General features: G+C 37.6%; 2 protein-coding genes across 2 annotated transcripts in view; one reads left to right on the top strand and one right to left on the bottom strand.

Moving 5' to 3' along the window:
* The window catches only part of clstn2a (calsyntenin 2a), a 363,118-nt gene that overhangs the window by 341,365 nt on the left and 2,132 nt on the right, over positions 1-19,621 (bottom strand). Inside the window, exon 2 of the mRNA XM_055203135.2 lies at positions 18,528-18,765. The gene's annotated coding sequence lies outside the window, so the exon portion shown is untranslated. The remainder of the gene's footprint in view (positions 1-18,527; positions 18,766-19,621) is intronic.
* On the top strand, positions 741-9,512 carry LOC129442844 (retinol-binding protein 1-like). The gene is made up of 4 exons (XM_073855057.1): positions 741-998; positions 1,278-1,453; positions 8,477-8,578; positions 9,256-9,512. The coding sequence occupies exons 1-4, from the start codon at positions 923-925 to the stop codon at positions 9,304-9,306; spliced, it is 405 nt and encodes a 134-aa protein (XP_073711158.1). The 5' UTR covers positions 741-922; the 3' UTR covers positions 9,307-9,512.

The raw sequence follows: 19,621 nt of genomic DNA, 5'->3' as shown, positions 1-19,621 counted from the left end.
ACATAATATTAAGCCTTGATACAACATAAATGTACAACGTGCATCTATCTGCATACATTGCAAGACTTCAACTAAGTTTTCAACTAAGTTATGTACAGAATGTTTAACTCCCTTTGTGGATGTGCATCATAAACAAAATTGGTAAGTGCTTCTATTCAAATGTAAATACATAAGAAGTTGTTCTTTGTGGTTAAATTGCACTTGTTTAACATCATCCAAGTTAACGGCTCACTTGTTGTTACGACGACATGTCTCACGTGATGCATCAGTGTGTTGGATGTAGTACGTCCGAATTTTATTCACAATACCCATATTCATACTATTAAGAATGCACTGTTTTAACGGTCAATGAGTACTGCATTCATTTCAGTGCACACCGTCACAGTATGTGATTTTGGAAGCAGGTTAAGTTTTGATTGCTTACAGTATATCTTATAGCCAATTTCGTAAATTTTCTAGTACAATAGTTAACAAATATCATTAAGACTAAAATATTCATACTTAAAACTTAATTAAATAAAAATTAAAATTAATACTTAAAATAAAACTTTGATTTTATTGGGACTTTAAATGATCTTGAATCATTTTTGCTAAATCAAGTTTAAACAGTAAACATAGTGCACCATATATGTTGGCTTTCCCATACCAAAAATATTAACAAGCGTAAATCAACAACAGTATGTTGGCTTTGTCAAGCCAACATAATTGCATAAAGTAACTATACCGGATCTAAAGTTGTCATATTTGTTTCAAACCCCAAAGGCAGAGATGGGATGTCTAACAGTAGGAGGTGGGGAATAAACTTAATTTCAGTTTAAGGACATGTTGAAACAGGCGGTTCGTTCAGCTGGAAAGTATTATAAGGGAAAAGAATCTGTTTTTAACAAGCCCAACAGAGGAGTTTCTTTAATCATCTCTTAAAATGCCTGCGGATTATAACGGCTGCTGGAAAATGATCTCCAACGAGAATTTTGATAAGTATCTGAAAGCTTTAGATAAGTTTTCAGACAAAAATTAAACCTGTGTGGAAAACGTTTTAACAAAACATGACGTAATTATAGGTGTATTTTTTATCACTTTACGTTCCCATTTGAACAGTAGCCTAGTTATTATAGCATTTAACACTGTCGCCAAGAAAAAAAAAGTTAACTATATGACATAAATCTTACACATTATCATCTGATACCATCACTGTATCCTGCACTACAGTTTTGTGTGTTGTGTGATCTTTGGACTAAATTCACATTTTCATACAAAGCTATAATTTTCTGTAGATATAAATGTGGCTATTAGAAAGATAGCCACTATGATGAAACCTGATAAAGACATCACTCAGGATGGCAATCACTTTATCATAAAGACGCTCAGCTCCTTTAAGAACTACAGCATAGACTTTGTGATTGGTCAGGAGTTTGAAGAAGATTTTACTGGACTGGATAATAGAAAATGTAAGGTAAGTGAACTCTGTTATTCAAATGTTTAGAGCAAAAGCATAAAGGCGTCTTGAGTTTCTGAGAAACACTTTTTATTGCCTATATGTTTTATTAAAATGCAATTGATTTTTCCCAAACTGACCAAACAACAATATTATTGTGCCTGTGCGATGACACTATATAAGACATATACGACTTTAATAAAGCTCTTTTCACACAGAGATTACAGAAAATACAAATATTTTCGGGGATTTGTCTGGGTATCGTCTAATTTTGGTTTATTCACACTGCCAATGATTTTCTGAAATCTGTGCATGCGTTCACATACATTGCGTAAAGATGCATGATGCGTGATATGACGTATTGTGTTTGCAATCGGGTACTTAGTGGATTTAATCTGCTGCATTTTATTATGCATGACCTTTTCTTGAGAAACCTCGTTTTTGTCTCAGATTCGAACATAAACATGCTGCTGTCCATTAAGCAAGCGATCAATCTCACCTTTAGCACGGATAGTGAGGAGCTCCGGTCTCTGCTTGATTCAAGTTGCATGTTGTGAATGTTGATCTGAATTTAAAACCCCATGTCTACACCATAACTTCTTGTTGCAATGACACGCCCGTCCTCACTCAACACGTTTTGTTTAAATAAGACGTGTCCGTTAACTTAATGTTACGGCAATGTTGTTCCCTTTATGTGAGCGATCCCAGAAACAATTACTGGACAAGCTTGTTTTTACACAGAAGGCATACTGCCAATTTTATGGGAATTTTGTGCTGTGTGAATGGGATGCAAGACGAAAAAGACATAATCCGTAACATTTTTAGTTAAAAATCGATCAAAAATCAGAACACAAAAACACATGTTCAAAACTATCCTTATCTTACCCCAAACAAAGAACTTATTGTTGAAGATTTGAGCTGTTGTGATTTCGCGGGAACTGTCTGTGTGTAGATTAACCCGCAGACAGCAGAACTGGATGATGTAATGATATTATCATATATCAAATATGTCTTGCAAGCATGTCGAATCTAATCATCTGTTACCAAACAATCATTGACAATATCGGGAAAAATGACAAATAATAAAGCTAGCCAGATAATTAAACTAATAGTTACCATATATACTAGAGGTCATGTTAATTAAAGGGCAAATTCCAAACAGTGTTTTTGTACTCTTGAAAGGGACTTTAAGAAAGGCGATGCTGCAAAAACAGATGCTCCATAAAGAGAAAATAATGTTGTTTTCATTGCATAAGTGTATTTTAATTGGCCATGCTATGAAACTCCCTATAGAGTTTACACATCAAGATCTCTGATCATCGAAGGAAATAGGGCATAGATTCACCCCCAAATTTTCCTTCTTTAATTTTTTAGCAGTGACTGAAAAAGTTAAAGATGTCCGTCTGTCTTTTTGACAGATCAGCGAGAGAGAGACAAAGTGCACGAGAACTGTAAGCTTTCAAATCAGTCTTGCAGTTCTTTGATGTTATGTCCCAGATAGCAAAAAAATATCCGCATGGCTTCTTTATGCCGCCAGCCCCAAGCTGTCGGCTATAGGTGCGTCACGCTGGCGGGGATTAAACTTTTGCAGCCGAATACGTCACTCTCATTTGTTGCGAGATGCCGCCAGCATGCAGCCGGCGGACCGACTGCTTAATTTATGCAAAAGCGGCTGCCGCGGCGGTCCGCCGTCAGACCTGTTTGCGACTACGCCCTTATGACGCTTACTGCCGCCCGAGCACCACCGGTGGTCCGCCGACTCATTACTATATGGGGTGCTAATTAGTCTGTGAGGCTGTTTACACTAGGGATGCACCGAATCCAGATTTTTTAGGTTCGGCCGAATCCCGAATCCAGCGTTTAAGATTCGGCCGAAACCGAATACCGAATCCTACTCGCATCCTTTTTCCAACACAGTAAAACACATTAATGAAGTAAACAACGTCCACAGCAGTGTATTTTTCATTTTATTTAATTTTAACTGTACATTATGCCAGGATGACAAGTTGGAAAAACTATTTTGACAATTACCATAAGCATAATGAAAGCGATGCGTTGCGACATGCTCGTTTTTCCAATAAGCAAGCAGCTCCGCTGAGAAGCTCCGCTCGTCAATGTCAGTTTTCACACAGCCGTCCAATTACAGTGGAGGAGGGGCGGGACATTACCACAGCAACCAACCGGCTCACAGCTGAAGCATCACAGCTACCAAGCGCTCGGCTGAAAAACAGCTGGCATTTGGCGTCCTCAAGGCGTTTTCAGGCGTGTTTAAAAGTTTTGGTGTGTCCAGCCCCTAAGGCTCACCGAAAGAAAAAGCTCATCTCCACGTCAGCACCCGATGTGTGTAATCAACGGCCGCGTGACGTCGACCAGCGTAGCGCAAGCCTAGGGTTCGGTGGAAAAAAAATCTAGGATTCGGCCGAACCCGAACCCCGTCAAAAAGCCCAGTATTCGGCCGAATCCGAATCTGGATTCGGTGCATCCCGAGTTTACACTTAGCATTTACATCCGTTTTCGTCGATCGGATCACAAGTGGACGACGTAAATGCCAGGTGTAAACGGTGTTCAAAATGTTTTGAGCTCGTCCACTTTCAACCACATTCAGAGGTAGTCGAAAACCCTTTTGATCGGATTGCTTTTGTAGTGTAAATGCACACGTGGTTGAATGTGTTCAAACAGCCACACGTGACCGCCTTCTCTCCGCCCATTTATCTAATCTGTGGTACTGAACACAATGTTTTATGTCTTTTCTGACTTCTGGCGCGAACACACGATGAACAGCTGATTTACGCGTAGTTTCATTTTGCAAGCTTGTGAAAGTTGCGCAATCTTATTTCATCAATTGCGCTGAAAATTTAGAGAAAGCTTTAACATTTACATACAAAAAACTGTGCAGCATGTTTACTTACAACACAAGCAGTGGACTCCGACATAATATTAGTTCGCGTCCATATAAACTCATCATTACTCTCGCTCACGTTTGAATGACAGCAGAGAGACTCGCCCACAGTCTCCACAGAACACCCCCTCAAAGTAATCAGGACAGAAGCGGTCGAAAGTGGACAAAAGAGATGGATTTAAATACCAGTTGTAAACGTGATGTGTCTCTCTCGTACACTTGTGATCCGATCGACGAAAACACATCTTAATACCAAGTGTAAACAGCCCCTATGCGACGCCGCTTTAAGTAAAATGCATCCAATATTATCATATATTGTGATAAGTGCAATAAGTTCATTTTTATACATCGCTCAGCCCTAGCGCACAGTGTCAGTGCCGAATCAAAATATATCTGCAAAAAAATGCAATGTAATGTTTCAAACAGAGATGGCGATAGAGAGGCACAAGTTATAGATTGCAGCTGTAAAGGTCCCGTTTTTCCTGATCCCATTTTTCAAACTTTTATGTGTAATGTTGCTGTTAGTGCATAAATAATATCTGTAAAATGATAAAGCTCAAGGGTCAATTACAGGCGATATATTTTCTTAAAAATAATTCCCCTTTTAAAGCCTACAGAGAACAGCCGGTTTGGACTACAGCCCTCTACTTCCTGCTTTAATGAAGTCACTAGAACAGTTTTTTGACTAAACTCCACCCACAGGAATACGTCAGTCGCAGCTAAGCTCAAATGGCTCTGGCTAAGCTAAGCTGCTGTTGAATCACAACACACTAAACAAACTACACAATCAGAACTCGATACGTATTTCTGAAGGAGGGACTTCATAGAACAAGAAAGACATCATCCCGTTTTTAGGACAATAAAACAATGGTATAGAGAAAAGTAAATAGTGTGGAAAAATACATGAATGTGTTTTATTGCGCACCATAAACACAATAGCTCCAAAAACACAGGAAAAACAGGACCTTTCAATAACTTTACAAGCTTTGCATATTATATCAAAACTTGTACACACACCTAGCATCATGTAACCTCTCGGAAAATTGTGTTTACGTTTGGATAATTTTATTGCTCTTTAACTGTGTGTGTCATTAACAATTCACAATTTCTAGTAATGAAAGAAGGCTTAACTGTGAAATTAGAGCCTTTCAATTAATTGCCTTTTATTTTCTTCTCTCGCTTTACTTGTCAATTGAAGAAACTTGTTATGTTCAAGATCCGTGTTAAGATATAGAAACAAATATAATAATCTGCTTCTGCCTAAAGCCTGGAATACACTGCAGGATTTTTGCCCTCCTATAAGATCATTACCTTATCACACCGTGTGACATGGATTGTTTAAACTCTGGTACGACAGGCGCGTAGACTGTATGATGGCCACACGGAGGCTTCGGTGGCTGTGGCACACGTTAGCGCAACGTCACCAGCATGCGCTGTAAACGAATACTGTTACGCAGGTCGTAGAAGCAAACACAACCAGCGTTGATCGTGCTGAATTTCTGACACTGTCAGAAAACTATCGTGGGCTATCTTTGGACACAAGACCGGGAAAACGACCGTCTTTGAACCTCTCTCACTGTACAACATAGGACCACCGATGAAGAGCCACAATCACAGAAATCGCGACGATTGTTTCACGATAGCAATCTTTCATCTGGGACAGCCAAAAGTCGTGCAGTGTATTCCGGTGTCATGAGCAATTCTGTCCTCCCCTGCAATCATAGATATATACACTAGATGTCGCCTTGGGGCTCCGAGCATGCGTCAAAACCGCTGCCATCTTAGAACAGGGGTCTTCGCATAGCAAGTAGCTAGGTAAAGCTGCCATCTCCGCCTGTACTTCGAATTCAGGGACGATGCCGGACTTTTGTGCTGCGTATGGATGTTAGCCCTACTATGCATTATAGTTAGAAAAAGTAGATTTTCATAATATCAAAACTTTAATTTTTTTCTATACTCAATGCTTAATACATGTCTAACTATTGAAATGAACCAAAAAAAAAACAAGAAAATCGCATTCATGACAATTTATGGTGATCTTATTTCCTTTACACCATTGCCTGCAATGACGCTGATGCGGGGTTCCCCTGTTTCAAGATGGCGGCTCTAGTTGACGCATTCGGCCCAATGATATGGCGTAGCCAAGGCAACATCTAGTGTACATATCTATGCCCTGCAATTCTGTCCCCCTAGGACCCCGACTGGTACCTAGCAATAATGCCTGGTCAAAATTTGTCATTGCGACATCTTGTCTGCCTTAGTGGTCTAGCAAGCTAATTATTTTGTACAAAATAGAAGCATACAAAAAATAATTTTTAAATAAAAGCTTACAAAAAAAAATAATATAATAAACTAATATTCATGTTGCAGACACGTCAATGGGTGATTCTCACGAAAACTTGGTTTTAAAAATGTCAAGCATGAAAATGTAAAAATTGCTTACATTTACTTTTTTTCCCACCAGACATTGAAAAACAAAGTCTGGAGTAAATGGGAACATTAATTTAAAAACTTTTACTTATCATTTAACACTTTTTGAAACATAATTAAAAAAATTAGTCCTAAAAAATCTCATTACCGCAACAGTCAGAAAACATCAACACTGACATATTTTCAAAATGACATGACAAACCTGAAAGAACATAATTTGGAGATTCTGCACATGCATTTAAAATCAAATATTATGCTTCTATTAATTAAATTAACATTTAATGAGCATCTGTAGCGGTAATGATAATCAAAATGTCGTGTAAGCATTCTGACAAGACAATATTTCAAATTAACTGTAAAAAAATTATCTTACCTGGTAGCCATCTTAAATAAACTGGTCCATGTGCTTGGTCACTCAAAATCGAACTTTATTAAAATTCTGTATGTGTGCTGCTTAAACTGTTCTCAAAAAGTGTTGCGGAGGATGAGAACATCAGGCATGGACACATCATTTTCCTAATTTTTCTTCATTATTATTATACATGAATATTCAGTAAATATTTTTTCTGTCATCTAAAGTAGTCTAGCAAAACATCCATTTATTTTTTTTTTCTTAATATTTTTGTGTTAATTTGATTAAATTACAACATAACGCATGTTCAAACACAGCCGGACACATTGCGGTAATGAAAATTTCAGCAGAAAATGAGATAAAATTTACAATTATAAATTCTTATTTTGAAATCATACATTGTGCAAGGTAGAACACAGTATTGTGTTAATTCTGATGCTTTTTAATGTTACTATATTACACATTTTAAAGCTAAAATCATTAGTGCCGTGGTGTTTCAATGGTTTCGTGAGAATCACCCCAATACTTTTGTGTCATCATCTGCTTTACAAAAAACAATACTTTTATTTTTGTAAATTATTAACATACCCTACGAAATTTAGTTTTTTATAGTAAAAGTGTAGTAATCATGGCTTATAAATGATAATTTTAATGTGCAATTCAACTATGTAGTAATCATGTTTTTATAAGTAATTTATTAACTTTACACAGTACAAAAGTAGAAAGGGTACAGTACACAAACAATGTGTACACCTCACCACCTAAAGCCTCATATATACATATACTACTATATGAAACATATAATTTAAAAGACATCAATTCATTTAACAACGTTCTAACTGCATAAATTAGAATGCGATTTTGTAGTAATTGTAATAAGGCACTAAAAAAACTACCCATGACGAGTTTTTTCAGCCAATCACGCAGGGTCCTAAGGGGGAAGAATTGCCAGGGGGGACAAAATTGCTTATGACACCAGGCTTAACCCATCTTAGCCCAGCTATGTTGGTATGAAACCAGCAAGATTTAAATTACACGTTAATGCTGTAATTGACTTACAGTAACTGTCATGTCTGTACACTGTTTACAATCTGATATAATTGAAAAAGTCTATCAAGTATTTCACTTCACACTTCAGTAAAGACTTGGACAAAAACCACCTGTTTAATTCTCACAATTGGTTTTGGGCTTCCGAGAAAACAGATCAAGAGGCATTTTCCAAAAGCTTCCCTTTGTGCACCATATCATATTTTTGTATCCATTATCTGTGTGCAAAACCTGGTTCTGTGCGTTAATCATTGCAGTTTAATAATACACACATTTCTGTTTTATACCAAATCACTTTCCCTATGCGTTACAGACCACTATCACCTGGGATAGAGAAAAACTGGTGTGTGTGCAGAAAGGAGAGATCGAGGGGAGAGGCTGGACCCACTGGATTGATGGAAAAGAGCTTCACTTGGTACCGCAGACCAATTCTGTTATATTCCCATTACAGTCACACATAATAATTTATATACAGAAGAAATTCAAACAGCCACCGTCTCTTTTATACAGTCCCCAAGCAATTTCGCATAAATATAAATCAAGTGCATATGCATAGGCGCATACTGCATTCGATTCGAAAACATCTTTAAAGTAGTTTGAGGTAAGAGGTACTAGATTGGAACATAACAGATGGCAGGGGAAGAGCTATTCTCAGATCTCAGACCTCTCAGCTCCACGATGATGCGCATTAAACAGCACAACGCTGACAAACTGATTACTTTAATACCTTTGAACTTGGCAGAAATAATTTTAATGGACGTCAAACGCCATCATAATGATTTGGTAGGATTTTTAAATGAATTTGACTGGAGTGTGCGGGGTGCAGCTAATAACAACAGATGTTTGGCTTCAGCTGGATGTTTCATCATGCATAATAAATAAAACCGTTCCCGGCTGCCTTGCCTTACTAAAAACTGAACATTACTGACACCACCTGGTTGAAACGTAAATACACGTATAGTACATGTGTATTGTATAAACCCACAATTTAACTGTTTTCTTTAAGATGTACTGTATTTATGGTATAAATAAAAATTACAGTTAAATTTGGCAATGATGAGTATAATTGTAAGCTATTTACTTCGGTTACAGGAGCTGACGGCTGCTGGAGTAGTGAGTAAACAAGTCTTCAAAAAGGCATAACCCATGTACCAAAAGTGCAAAGTAACACCTCCTGATGGACTTTTGCAAGAGATGCATTGAAAAAAAACACACACTACAAAACATAAAACAACTCCGTCCATTCATCTATCATCACAGCTGCCTACAACATACCTGAAAACAACAGTAAATGTAATAGTTTGTCACAGTCTATTTGCTCTGATCCATATAAAGGTCTTCAGCAACTATTCATAACAGATGCCCATGCCTGTCATTTATATTGGTGGTAAAAAGTGTGAATCATTAAACAACAGGTGTTTGAGGATAATGTCATGGAAATAACATTCAAAGATTGGAAATGTCTGTGTATATAATTAGACTCCAGAGAGGACGTCCAAAGGAAAAATGTTGAGAGCGGCTGCTGTCGCTTTGATTGAAAAGTCTGTCAGTTTGCGCATGATGGGATTCTGCCTGTCTTCCCATCATGCCTCTGTAGTGTATGAGTATAACAAACATCATGAGAAATGAAAATAAAGGTGTTTAAAAGGTTCTTCTCAGTGATGCCATAGAAGAACCCTTTTTGGTACCAAAGAGAACCCAGAACCATTCATTGCCTTTTTATAACCTGAAAATTACCACAAAGAAGGTTTTGTGAAACAGAACTTTTTCAGATGTTCAAGGTTAGACAAAAATGCCATTCTTCTATGGCATCATAAAGCACTTTATTTTTGAAGTGTTTGTTTGTGTTTGCAATCAATAAACTAGTGTAATAATGTCACACCAGCATATTTGCAGACTAAGTTCACTTTTCATTATAGCAGAGATACGCTTCAGCAAATCTTAAGTTTATTGAGTTAAATAAAGCCATGCAGTACTGTATGTTCAAGAAAAACAGTGTTGGCAGTGTTAATAAATGTAGCCCCAAAATATATGACTTGGCGTCTTCTCATCTCGTGCTAAAAATAGTGATCTGTTTGTCTCTCTGCAGCCCAAAGGTCTGACCATGATCCTCTGAACTTTAAATAAATACACCACCAGTTAACCCATCCAGCAAAGGACAAACATTGAGAGGGAGGAAATCAAAGAGAATTGAGTGCCACCGTTAAAAATAAAATATAATAAAAAAAAAACATCATACTTTGCTCACTGCATTGCATATAACCTGCTTTTTGTTCAGCAAACATTTACAGTCTTTGTTTTGTCTCAAGGTGCACAGCAGTAATGCTTTTTCTATATCACATTTTAAAAGCTACTTCCAGTAACCCAGCAAGCAAAAACCGAGACCGTGAAATGACGGCTAACTATAGACCCAATATAGTCCGGCTATGAGTAACCCACTTCTACCCTAAATAACCTTGAATTTTGGTGGCATGCCGTTTTTGCCTAAATAACTTGGAGATTTACTATATTCCTTCATGTAAGCAAAGTGTGTTCAAGGTGTTTGTTTGCATTCATTTAATTTTCTTACATGTTTTAAGCATATAGGCATGGTCTCTTTTGGGCTCTGGTTAGACTATTAGACTTTCACTGACAGCCTAAATTTTGCCTAGTTTTAGCCAAAATTTCTTGCTGGGAAATTTCATAATTTAACTAAGGCCAAATCTGACTTAACCCATATAAGTCCCTTTTGGGGTCAAAATGACCTCCAAGCCACTTCTCTTTAGTTAAAAAAAATGGTTCTCTTCATCTCAGTGGAATAAGTTTTTGTTACTTTTCTAGATTATCTGTCAATATTCATATAAAAAAACTTGATTTGGTCATTCTGACGTGTATTTTTTTTTACAAAAGAGGTCCTTGTGGGTCAATATGACCCCCATTGAAATTAATCTGAAAATTTGCACATAGAAAAGAAGGCCTGGTACTAGAGCACAAATGCAATATAGAATCAATAGAGATGCTCAATCACACACACACACACACACACACACACACACACACACACACACACACACACACACACACACACATGTATGACTGCCACAGAGAGCATTTTGTATAGAATTTGGCAAAAAAAAAGATGCAGAACAAAGATGTAAAGTGGTGGGCTCTAATGCTCACACAGGTGCGTCCACACACACACACACACACACACACACACACACACACACACACACACACACACACACACACACACACACACACAAAAACAAAGTAACACTTACAGACATAGGGGGGGTTTCCAAGACAGGGATTAGACTAGACCTAGATTAAAATAAATGTAAGAGCTGTCCAAACTGAAACCAACTTGCACTGACATATTTTAAAATACATCAGTGCCTTTTGTTTTGCCTCAAAATCTATACAAGTCATTTTTTAGTAAGGGATGTTTGTTAAAACTAGTTATATTTCCTAATTAAACTAAAGCCCGGAATACACTGCACGATTTTTGTCCTCTTATAAGATCATTACCTTATCACACTGTGCGACAAGAGGCATGTAGACTGTACGACGATGACACGGAAGGTTCGGCGGCAGCGTCACACGTTGGGCAACGTCACCAGCATGCGCCCGTGGTAAACAAATACTGGCGCGCAGGTCGTAGCAGCAAACACACTGTGCGGTGATCATGCCGAATTTTTGACACTGTCAGAAAACTATCTTTGGACGCAAGACCGGGAAAACGACCGTCTTTGAGCCTCTCTCACTGTACGACATAGGACCACCGATGGAGAGCCACGATCACAGAAATCGTGACGATAGTTTCACGATGGCAATCTTTCGTCTGGGACAGCCAAAAATCGTGCAGTGTATCCCGGGCTTAAGGTCTAGTCCTGGCTTAAGCTAATCCCTGTCTGGAAAACCACCCCATAAAGACACAGATACACACAGAAAGACAAAGTCACAACCCAAAACATGCATGCACGCGGACACACAAACACTTACATTTAGTCAAATTTCTGTGGCATTTTAAAATGCATCCAAAACTACAAAAAAAATCTACTATTTGAAATAATATTTATTTGAATGTCCTTTCTAATGTTTATATATAAATAAATTCACAAAATGCATCACTTAAGTAGTAATGTGAGCGGTTGGCCACATCCAGTGAAATTAATTGGGTTTCCTAACCAGCAGAATGCCGAATTCAACACATAACATCTAGATCAATATCTAGAAACAATTTAAATCAAATTTAGATCATAATTTATGTGAATGTTTTATAAAAATGTTATATTTTACATGCAAGCTAATGGAATAGCTGAGGAATTTAGTGGTAAACGGGTACATCAGTACTTTATCTCTCCCCATTGATACATTAGTGCTGTTTTGGAAGTAAAAAAAAGATATATTATTTGTATCATTAAAAATTTATATATTTTTGGTAATCAATTTCTGGATTCCAAGGACCCTTAGTGTAAACAGAAAAATCGGGGCTTATAAGGGTTAATCTTAGCCCTGTTTGTGAAACTGAGCCTATATTTGTAACATAGTACAAACATACAGTATGTGTTATATATTGTTTGTGTTTAATTATAAAATAAATATACTGTAGCTGTAGGTCACAGTACTGTGCAAAAGTGTTAGGCCACCATGCCACCATTAGATTTGTTGATTTTGGTATAAAATCAATGGTATAGGGGGGCGGTTTCCCAGACAGGCTTTAGATTAATCCAGGACTAGGCCTTAGTTATTTTAGCACATTTAGGTAGTTTTTACAAACAAACCTTACAAAAAACTATACTTGTGTGCATCTTGAGACAAAACAATGGTAATGAATGATGTATGTTAAAATATGTCAGTGAAAGGTGTTTTTAAATTAAAGCTGCTGAAACATGCATTTTAGTCTGTGACTAGGATAAGCCCTGTCCAGGAAACCCCCTCTATAGATTTATTTCTCAGTCATTTTATTAGAATATGTCGGAGCTGATGGTGTAGTGGATGGTGCTCCGACACATGGTGCAGACGCACTTCTGGCGACCTGAGTTCGAATCCCTGCTCGAGGTCCTTTGCCAATCCACGCTGCGTTAAACTCCTCATTTGCACCACGAGACCTCCAGAGGTGCGTCAACGTGTCTTTACATTGACTTAACATTGAAATCACTCGCGCTTGACGCCGCTACCACGGCTGGTGTGAACGCAGCATAAGACTTTTGCACAGTACTGTATATAGCCTAAGTGGGCTTTAGTGCCCATAATCATATATTTTTATATTTAAGCTAACTAGGTAATTATCATTACATCATTAAATTTGGTCCATGTAATTATGAGATTTCTGAAAACATACAAATACCCCATTGCAGGGAAACAAGCAGCATTGGTTTTACAATTGACTTTTTACTGTTATAGAGAGAGTTATAGAGAAACCACACACTTAATTACAAATGGATATTGGATCTGAAACAGAAACTCTAATGAACACCTGAAAGCTCTCGGAGTCAATTATGGATTTAAAAAGCAGAAACTCTTCAATAGGCTTAATTAATATTATCTCAGTACAGCAGAACACCTTTAAACATTTTATTACAGAGTAGAGCCGTATAATGCCACCAGTGATTCACTACAAAGCTAATTCAATTAATAAGTAACAGATACATGTATTATGTTTACTGTGTCTATTTATTTAGTTATTTATTATTCCAGCATTTATGGCTCTATTCATGTCGAAAACTGGTTAATCTACACGTTAGGTGAAGAACAATTTAAAGGAATAGTCCATTTTCTTAAAAAAAATCCAGATAATTTACTCACCACCATGTCATCCAAAATGTTGATGTCTTTCTTTGTTCAGTCGAGAAGAAATTATGTTTTTTGAGGAAAAACATGCAAGAAAACATTTTAATGGACTTTAATAGAGCCCAACATTTAATACTTAACTCAACACTTAACAGGTTTTTTCAACGGAGTTTCAAAGGACTATAAACGATCCCAAACGAGGCATAAGGGGCTTATTTAGCGAAGCGATTGTCATTTTTGACAAGAAAGGTGGAAAATTGCACTTTTGGACCACAAATTGTCGTCTAGGTCCTGTCCTGTGTGACCTAACGTAAATGCGTGGTGACGTAGGGAGATCACGTGTTACATATATAAAACGCACATTTGCGGACCATTGTAAACAATAAACTGACACAAATACATTAATAAGTATCATTCGACATACAACAACGTCGGAACGGTCCTCTTTCTCAACACTTGTAAACACTGGGGCGTAGTTTCGCGTTCGTAGTCTTTGACCTCTTGACGTAATGACGTATTGCATGGGGTCACGCTGGCGCATCACGACCGGATCTATACGAGAAGTTGTGGTTTAAAAGTGCATATTTTTTTATTTTTCTTGTCAAAAATGACAATCGTTTCGCTAGATAAGACCCTTATGCCTCGTTTGGGATCGTTTATTGTACTACGTTGAAAAAACTGTTAAGTGTTAAGTTAAGTATTAAATGTTGGGCTCTATTAAAGTCCATTAAAATGAGAAAAATCCTGCAATGTTTTCCTCAAAAAACATAATTTCTTCTTGACTGAACAAAGAAAGACATCAATGAATGACATGGTGGTGAGTAAATTATCTGAATTTTTCTTTTAGGAAAATGGACTATTCCTTTAACATTTTAGTTTACCTAACCTGGACTGTGAGAGGAGACCGGAGTAAACCCAAAGACGTCACAAATCAGTATATGTACAGTATGTATGTTAATGTGTCTATAAAATATAAATACAAATATACGGGTCTCATTTATGAACCGTGCGTACGCACAAAACGGGGCAGGAAGCTTGCGTATGCCAGTTCGCACGCAAAGGTTGTGATCTATAAAAAACAAACATAATGGGAGAATGTGGGATCTGAGGATGATTCATGTATGCACACTTGCAGGTGATCTGTGATTTATAAAAGGAACATTGCTTTGTTTTATAAGTGTTAATATTTTTTGCTGGTGTATTTTGCTGGCGTATGCCATTTTTGGCTTTTGCACATACATAGATTTTTAGTAAGGATCCTAAGCACACTTTTATAAATGAGATCACTTATCTGATCAAATAGCTATAGATAGACTTGTTAAAACTGTTCAATTTACATTAAACCACATAAATGAGTTTTGGATAAACGGAAATTAATCCGATCTTCTATTCCTGCGCCAAATGCAAATAATGCATTAATTAGGGGCTAATCACACCAAAAGCGTTTATGGCAGTTGCAGGCGCCTTTTTGGAATGATATTCTATGGACAGGGAGCGTTTGTGCGCTGTTTATGCGTGCCGAGCGCCTTTGGGTTTTTTTCCGCCAGCCGCAGCACGCGCTTTTGAGGGAGGGCTGAGAATGCCCGACGTCATTCGCGTCTTTCAATTGTCCAATCGAATGAGGGGAGAGGTGGGCCTTACGTTCTGGTGAGGGAAGTTTACAGTTGCTTTAAAGAACTGGACTCCACTTGCTCACTCTCTTCGCGTGTTTGTGCACCTCTCATCCTCAAACAAGGTCAGAGCAAGCGTCCCCTTTTTAAAGTTTCTGCTAATATGACAGTTAACCGTAAAAGAGCGCTCACTCTTCAATATTTGATTGACAAGACAGCTGACTCGCAGGTTGCCAAGCAATATAAAAAGCCGGGTTGCACTGATATTTTTTAGAAAAAGGCAGTGTGTCACCCCTTGCATTTCCAAGCGTTTAAAGCACGTTTGGTGTGATCAGCCCCTTACTCTGCCTTAAGAAACTTGCAACAATGCTTATATATCACTGTATGTTGAGCAGCGGATGCACGCCTGCGTGCAGGGTCAAGCACAAGCAAAGGTAGGGAGTGAGAGACAGCGGCAAGATTGTCAAGAGATTACAGAGGAAAAAGCACTCAAAGCGGTCTAACAAAAATCTTATTCTTAATAAACGTTTTATTCCTCGTTTAATATAAGCATGTTTGTCATTGTAGGACTTTACTTTTAGGAAGTTTTTATTACATACTGCTGACACTGTAGTAGAGAGCTAAATTCTCTCTCGTTCTCTGTGCTTGTGCATTTAGCAGAGAAATACCCAGAATTGCCACCATGTCTCTCTCATATGCTTGCATGGGGTTTACAATGTCTTGATTTTAAATTATAAATGCAACTTGCAGCACTGAATGTTTTCACGTATTTCTCTGACACTTTAAAATACTTTCACCAACATGTTTGCTGCATTTGCGCATCTCTCACTTTGCGGTTTCTATTTGATCGAGTCATCAAAAACCACATTGTTCGGTAAACTTTTTTGGCCTTATTTTACTTGTTCGGCCGAATACCGTTTTTTTTTTTGCCATTTTCTGCCAAAAAATTTGGTTGCTGAACATTCGGTGCATCACTAGCAGAAATCTGTGTAATATATTGAATATGTCTTTTTTAAGCCAGCAACATTCATTACACAGAATCAGGATCACTTTATCAACAAAATAACAAATGATCACATTCAAAACTATGACTTTGAGTTTGAGATAGGCTCAGATAATCTATCAGAAATTGATGAAGGGATTTGTATGTAATTACAGATTCACATACGGACTACCGGCACCATCCGGGAACTTGACTGTAATTTTCGTCACCTCCTCTTTTTGGGGGAATAAAAACAGACCTTCCATTGACTTCCATCCAAAATAGCGGAACAAAGCAACGCGTCTACACAGCCGGCAGGCGTAAATAACTTATGAAATCACTCAGATTAAACACGTTGAGTAATTATCTGTCCACCCTGCCATAGAGCCCGAAAGACACATCAACACATCCAACCTGGTCAACACAAAAACATGTCCCCTTCATTCTAACAGCGTCAAATCTGTGCAACAACGCCATCCAGTGATTGCTGGAAATATCGCTAAGCCAGTTAGTTGTATGACTCGACGGAAAAGTGCACTCATTACTCTAAATATAAAGACATAATATATGAATACGAAGTAACTTTCAAATACAAAGTAAAATCATTCACTTGCTTCCCTGTTGACTCGATGAGGTACGAGTAAATGTCCGGGTAAGACACCTCTGGCCAATAGGGAGCGTTGTTACAGAAATTTGACGCTGGGAGAATGAAAGGGAGATGTTTTTATTATGACCAAATTAAATATGTTAATGTATCTTTCGCGCTCTATGGCAGGCAGGGTGGACAGATAATTACTCAACATGTTTAATCTGAGTGATTTCATAAGTTAAGTACGCGTGCCGGCTGTGTACGAACGTTGCTTTGTTCCGCTATTTTGAATGGAAGTCAATGGAAGGTCTAGTCTGAATTCCCCCAAAAGGGGGCGTGAACCTGTTCAGAGACATTCTATGACGTTGCGCCAGTTGTGCGTATGCTCCTTATTTCCTTTATGTACTCCCATATGAAGCATCCCATACATACTTCCATATTAGCATGTGTCGCCAAGTACTTTGCTGTGGTGACCTTATATAATATGATTTGAATTTGGTTTGCGTGTTGTTTTCAATTATGCCTTTACTAAAATTTGCATAAGATTTGCTATGTACAAAATATATACGTATCAATTACATAGGTGAATGTAGCTGGCACCGTGACGCAGCAGGTAGCGAATTCTTCAAACCAAAAAAGCTGGGTAATGTTCCTATTCCTTTCCTATCTGATAAAGTTTATACCTGAAACCCTATAAGAGAGATTCAATCACAACCCATTAAGAATGGGTTGCATTAGTTGCATTATATAGGCAATAGGCGATACGGACATAAAAAAAGCATGTGTCATACACATTTCCCCTTAATTTTAGGCCTCAGACACCTTCATTGTCATTGTTGTTGTTTGAGAAGATTAACAAGATGTGTTAAAAAGATAACAGCAGATGGTTGCTGTTGTCTACAGCCGTCTTATCTCTTATCTAAGAGACTTTCTGGCATGGTGATGATGCATGTCCTGAAGAAACCCGTTTTGTGAACTGCCACCCACTACTGGAAGCTTTCTTATTTATTTAGCATTGTAACCAAACCACATGGGTCTGTACATCTTTATTCTGGTAGAATATTGCATTAGCATGGCAAAAGGTTATGGGTTCAACCCCAGGGAACACACATGCTAAAAAAAGTGTATACCATGTAAAGCACTTTAAGTTGCTTTGGATAAAATGCAAAAATGTAAATAAAAAAATATATAAATATATTTACATGTTGTCTTATCAGAGAGTAACAGTAGTATTGTTTTGCATTATTGCTTACTTATGAAATGGAATTAATTAATAAATAAATTTTATCTGCCAATTTACTTTCACAAAAGGCATTTAAAAAATCTTTACGGTCGATCTGCCCTTTCAAAATAAAGAGTAATGTGACAATTCAGCAATTTGATGGATCAAAAAAGTGATGCAGCTTACCACGCTATACCCTTTGCTTTATGTGAAGCATCTGGAGTCCTACCAACGGCTAGAAGGTGATTTGCAAAGCAGACAGAGGAAGGTGTATCTGACTCTTCATATGAGAGGCAAGGACATGATTGACAGGAAGAAAGATGATGTCATGAATAAAGTCTGGCTCCTGCAATGCTCATAAATAAACTTGATGGACTCTCAGGATGCTGGACCTTGTTTTCTCCCATGTGTACAAATTGTGTGCCTACAAAACAAGAGTCAAATAAAGTAATGAAATAATGGTGAATAATGGTGGTGGTGATCTTTTTATGCATGATAGTCAGTAACAGACATTTTGCCAAGAATATTTGGACTTTGTTCACCCAAAAATTTAAAAAAGCCCCCAAGCCATTCTATGTGTACATGACAAAGTCAGATTTTGTGAGGAAACGTTTATATTTCAAACTATGGCCGCACGCGTGTTCATGAAAAAGTTGAGGTCAGTTGATCTCTGAACAAACATTACAAAAAAACACAGCTTCACCTCAGGAGATATTTCATAACTGTAAGGATTAGTTTTTGATGGATGGATGCGTTTTTTTGGGTCACAAAATGTAGTTTTAAGATTAGTTTAGGCAAGAGTATATATGTATAATCTTCAAATCTGCAGTTGATTAGTAAAGATAGCGCCGATTTGGATTCTCCAAATCGTCATTTCGATTACATTTTCAATTCTAAGGTCACGATTCCATTCTCGTTTTTTTTAAGCACAAAAAAATGCTATGGTATTTTTAGACTAGAATTTTATGAAATATAATATCTGACCTTGAACCCGGAGATGCCCTGCCATGTGCTGCAAGTGGAAAAATATGGTACACGCACATACCTGATAAAACGAAACTTCCTGTCAGATGAACATTCCTGTCAGTACTTTGCACCTTAAAAACGTGCTTTTACTACCGTCAGACGAGATTGTGAGACTATACCCCAATAAGTCATGTTTAAATGCTGATTTCATAACTCTTAAAGGCAGGGACCATAATCTCTGAAAGCCAGTGTTGACATTTGAAATCACCTAAACAAACACACCCCTACCCCAATAGAATAGGTGTGTTCGACTT

This window comes from Misgurnus anguillicaudatus, chromosome 2, assembly GCF_027580225.2.
Source record: "Misgurnus anguillicaudatus chromosome 2, ASM2758022v2, whole genome shotgun sequence".
NCBI classification, from domain to species: domain Eukaryota; kingdom Metazoa; phylum Chordata; class Actinopteri; order Cypriniformes; family Cobitidae; genus Misgurnus; species Misgurnus anguillicaudatus.
Note: the sequence above shows the minus strand (reverse complement) of the source record. Positions and strands in the feature narration are given on the sequence as shown.

Excerpts from the sequence above, each read along its gene's own strand:
- LOC129442844 (XM_073855057.1), top strand. The coding sequence starts at position 923 with ATGCCTGCGGATTATAACGGCTGCTGGAAAATGATCTCCAACGAGAAT. Across the intron at positions 999-1,277 it reads GTATCTGAAAGCTTTAGATA|TAAATGTGGCTATTAGAAAG; the intron begins AGTTTTCAGACA and ends TTTCTGTAGATA. Across the intron at positions 1,454-8,476 it reads TGGATAATAGAAAATGTAAG|ACCACTATCACCTGGGATAG; the intron begins GTAAGTGAACTC and ends TATGCGTTACAG.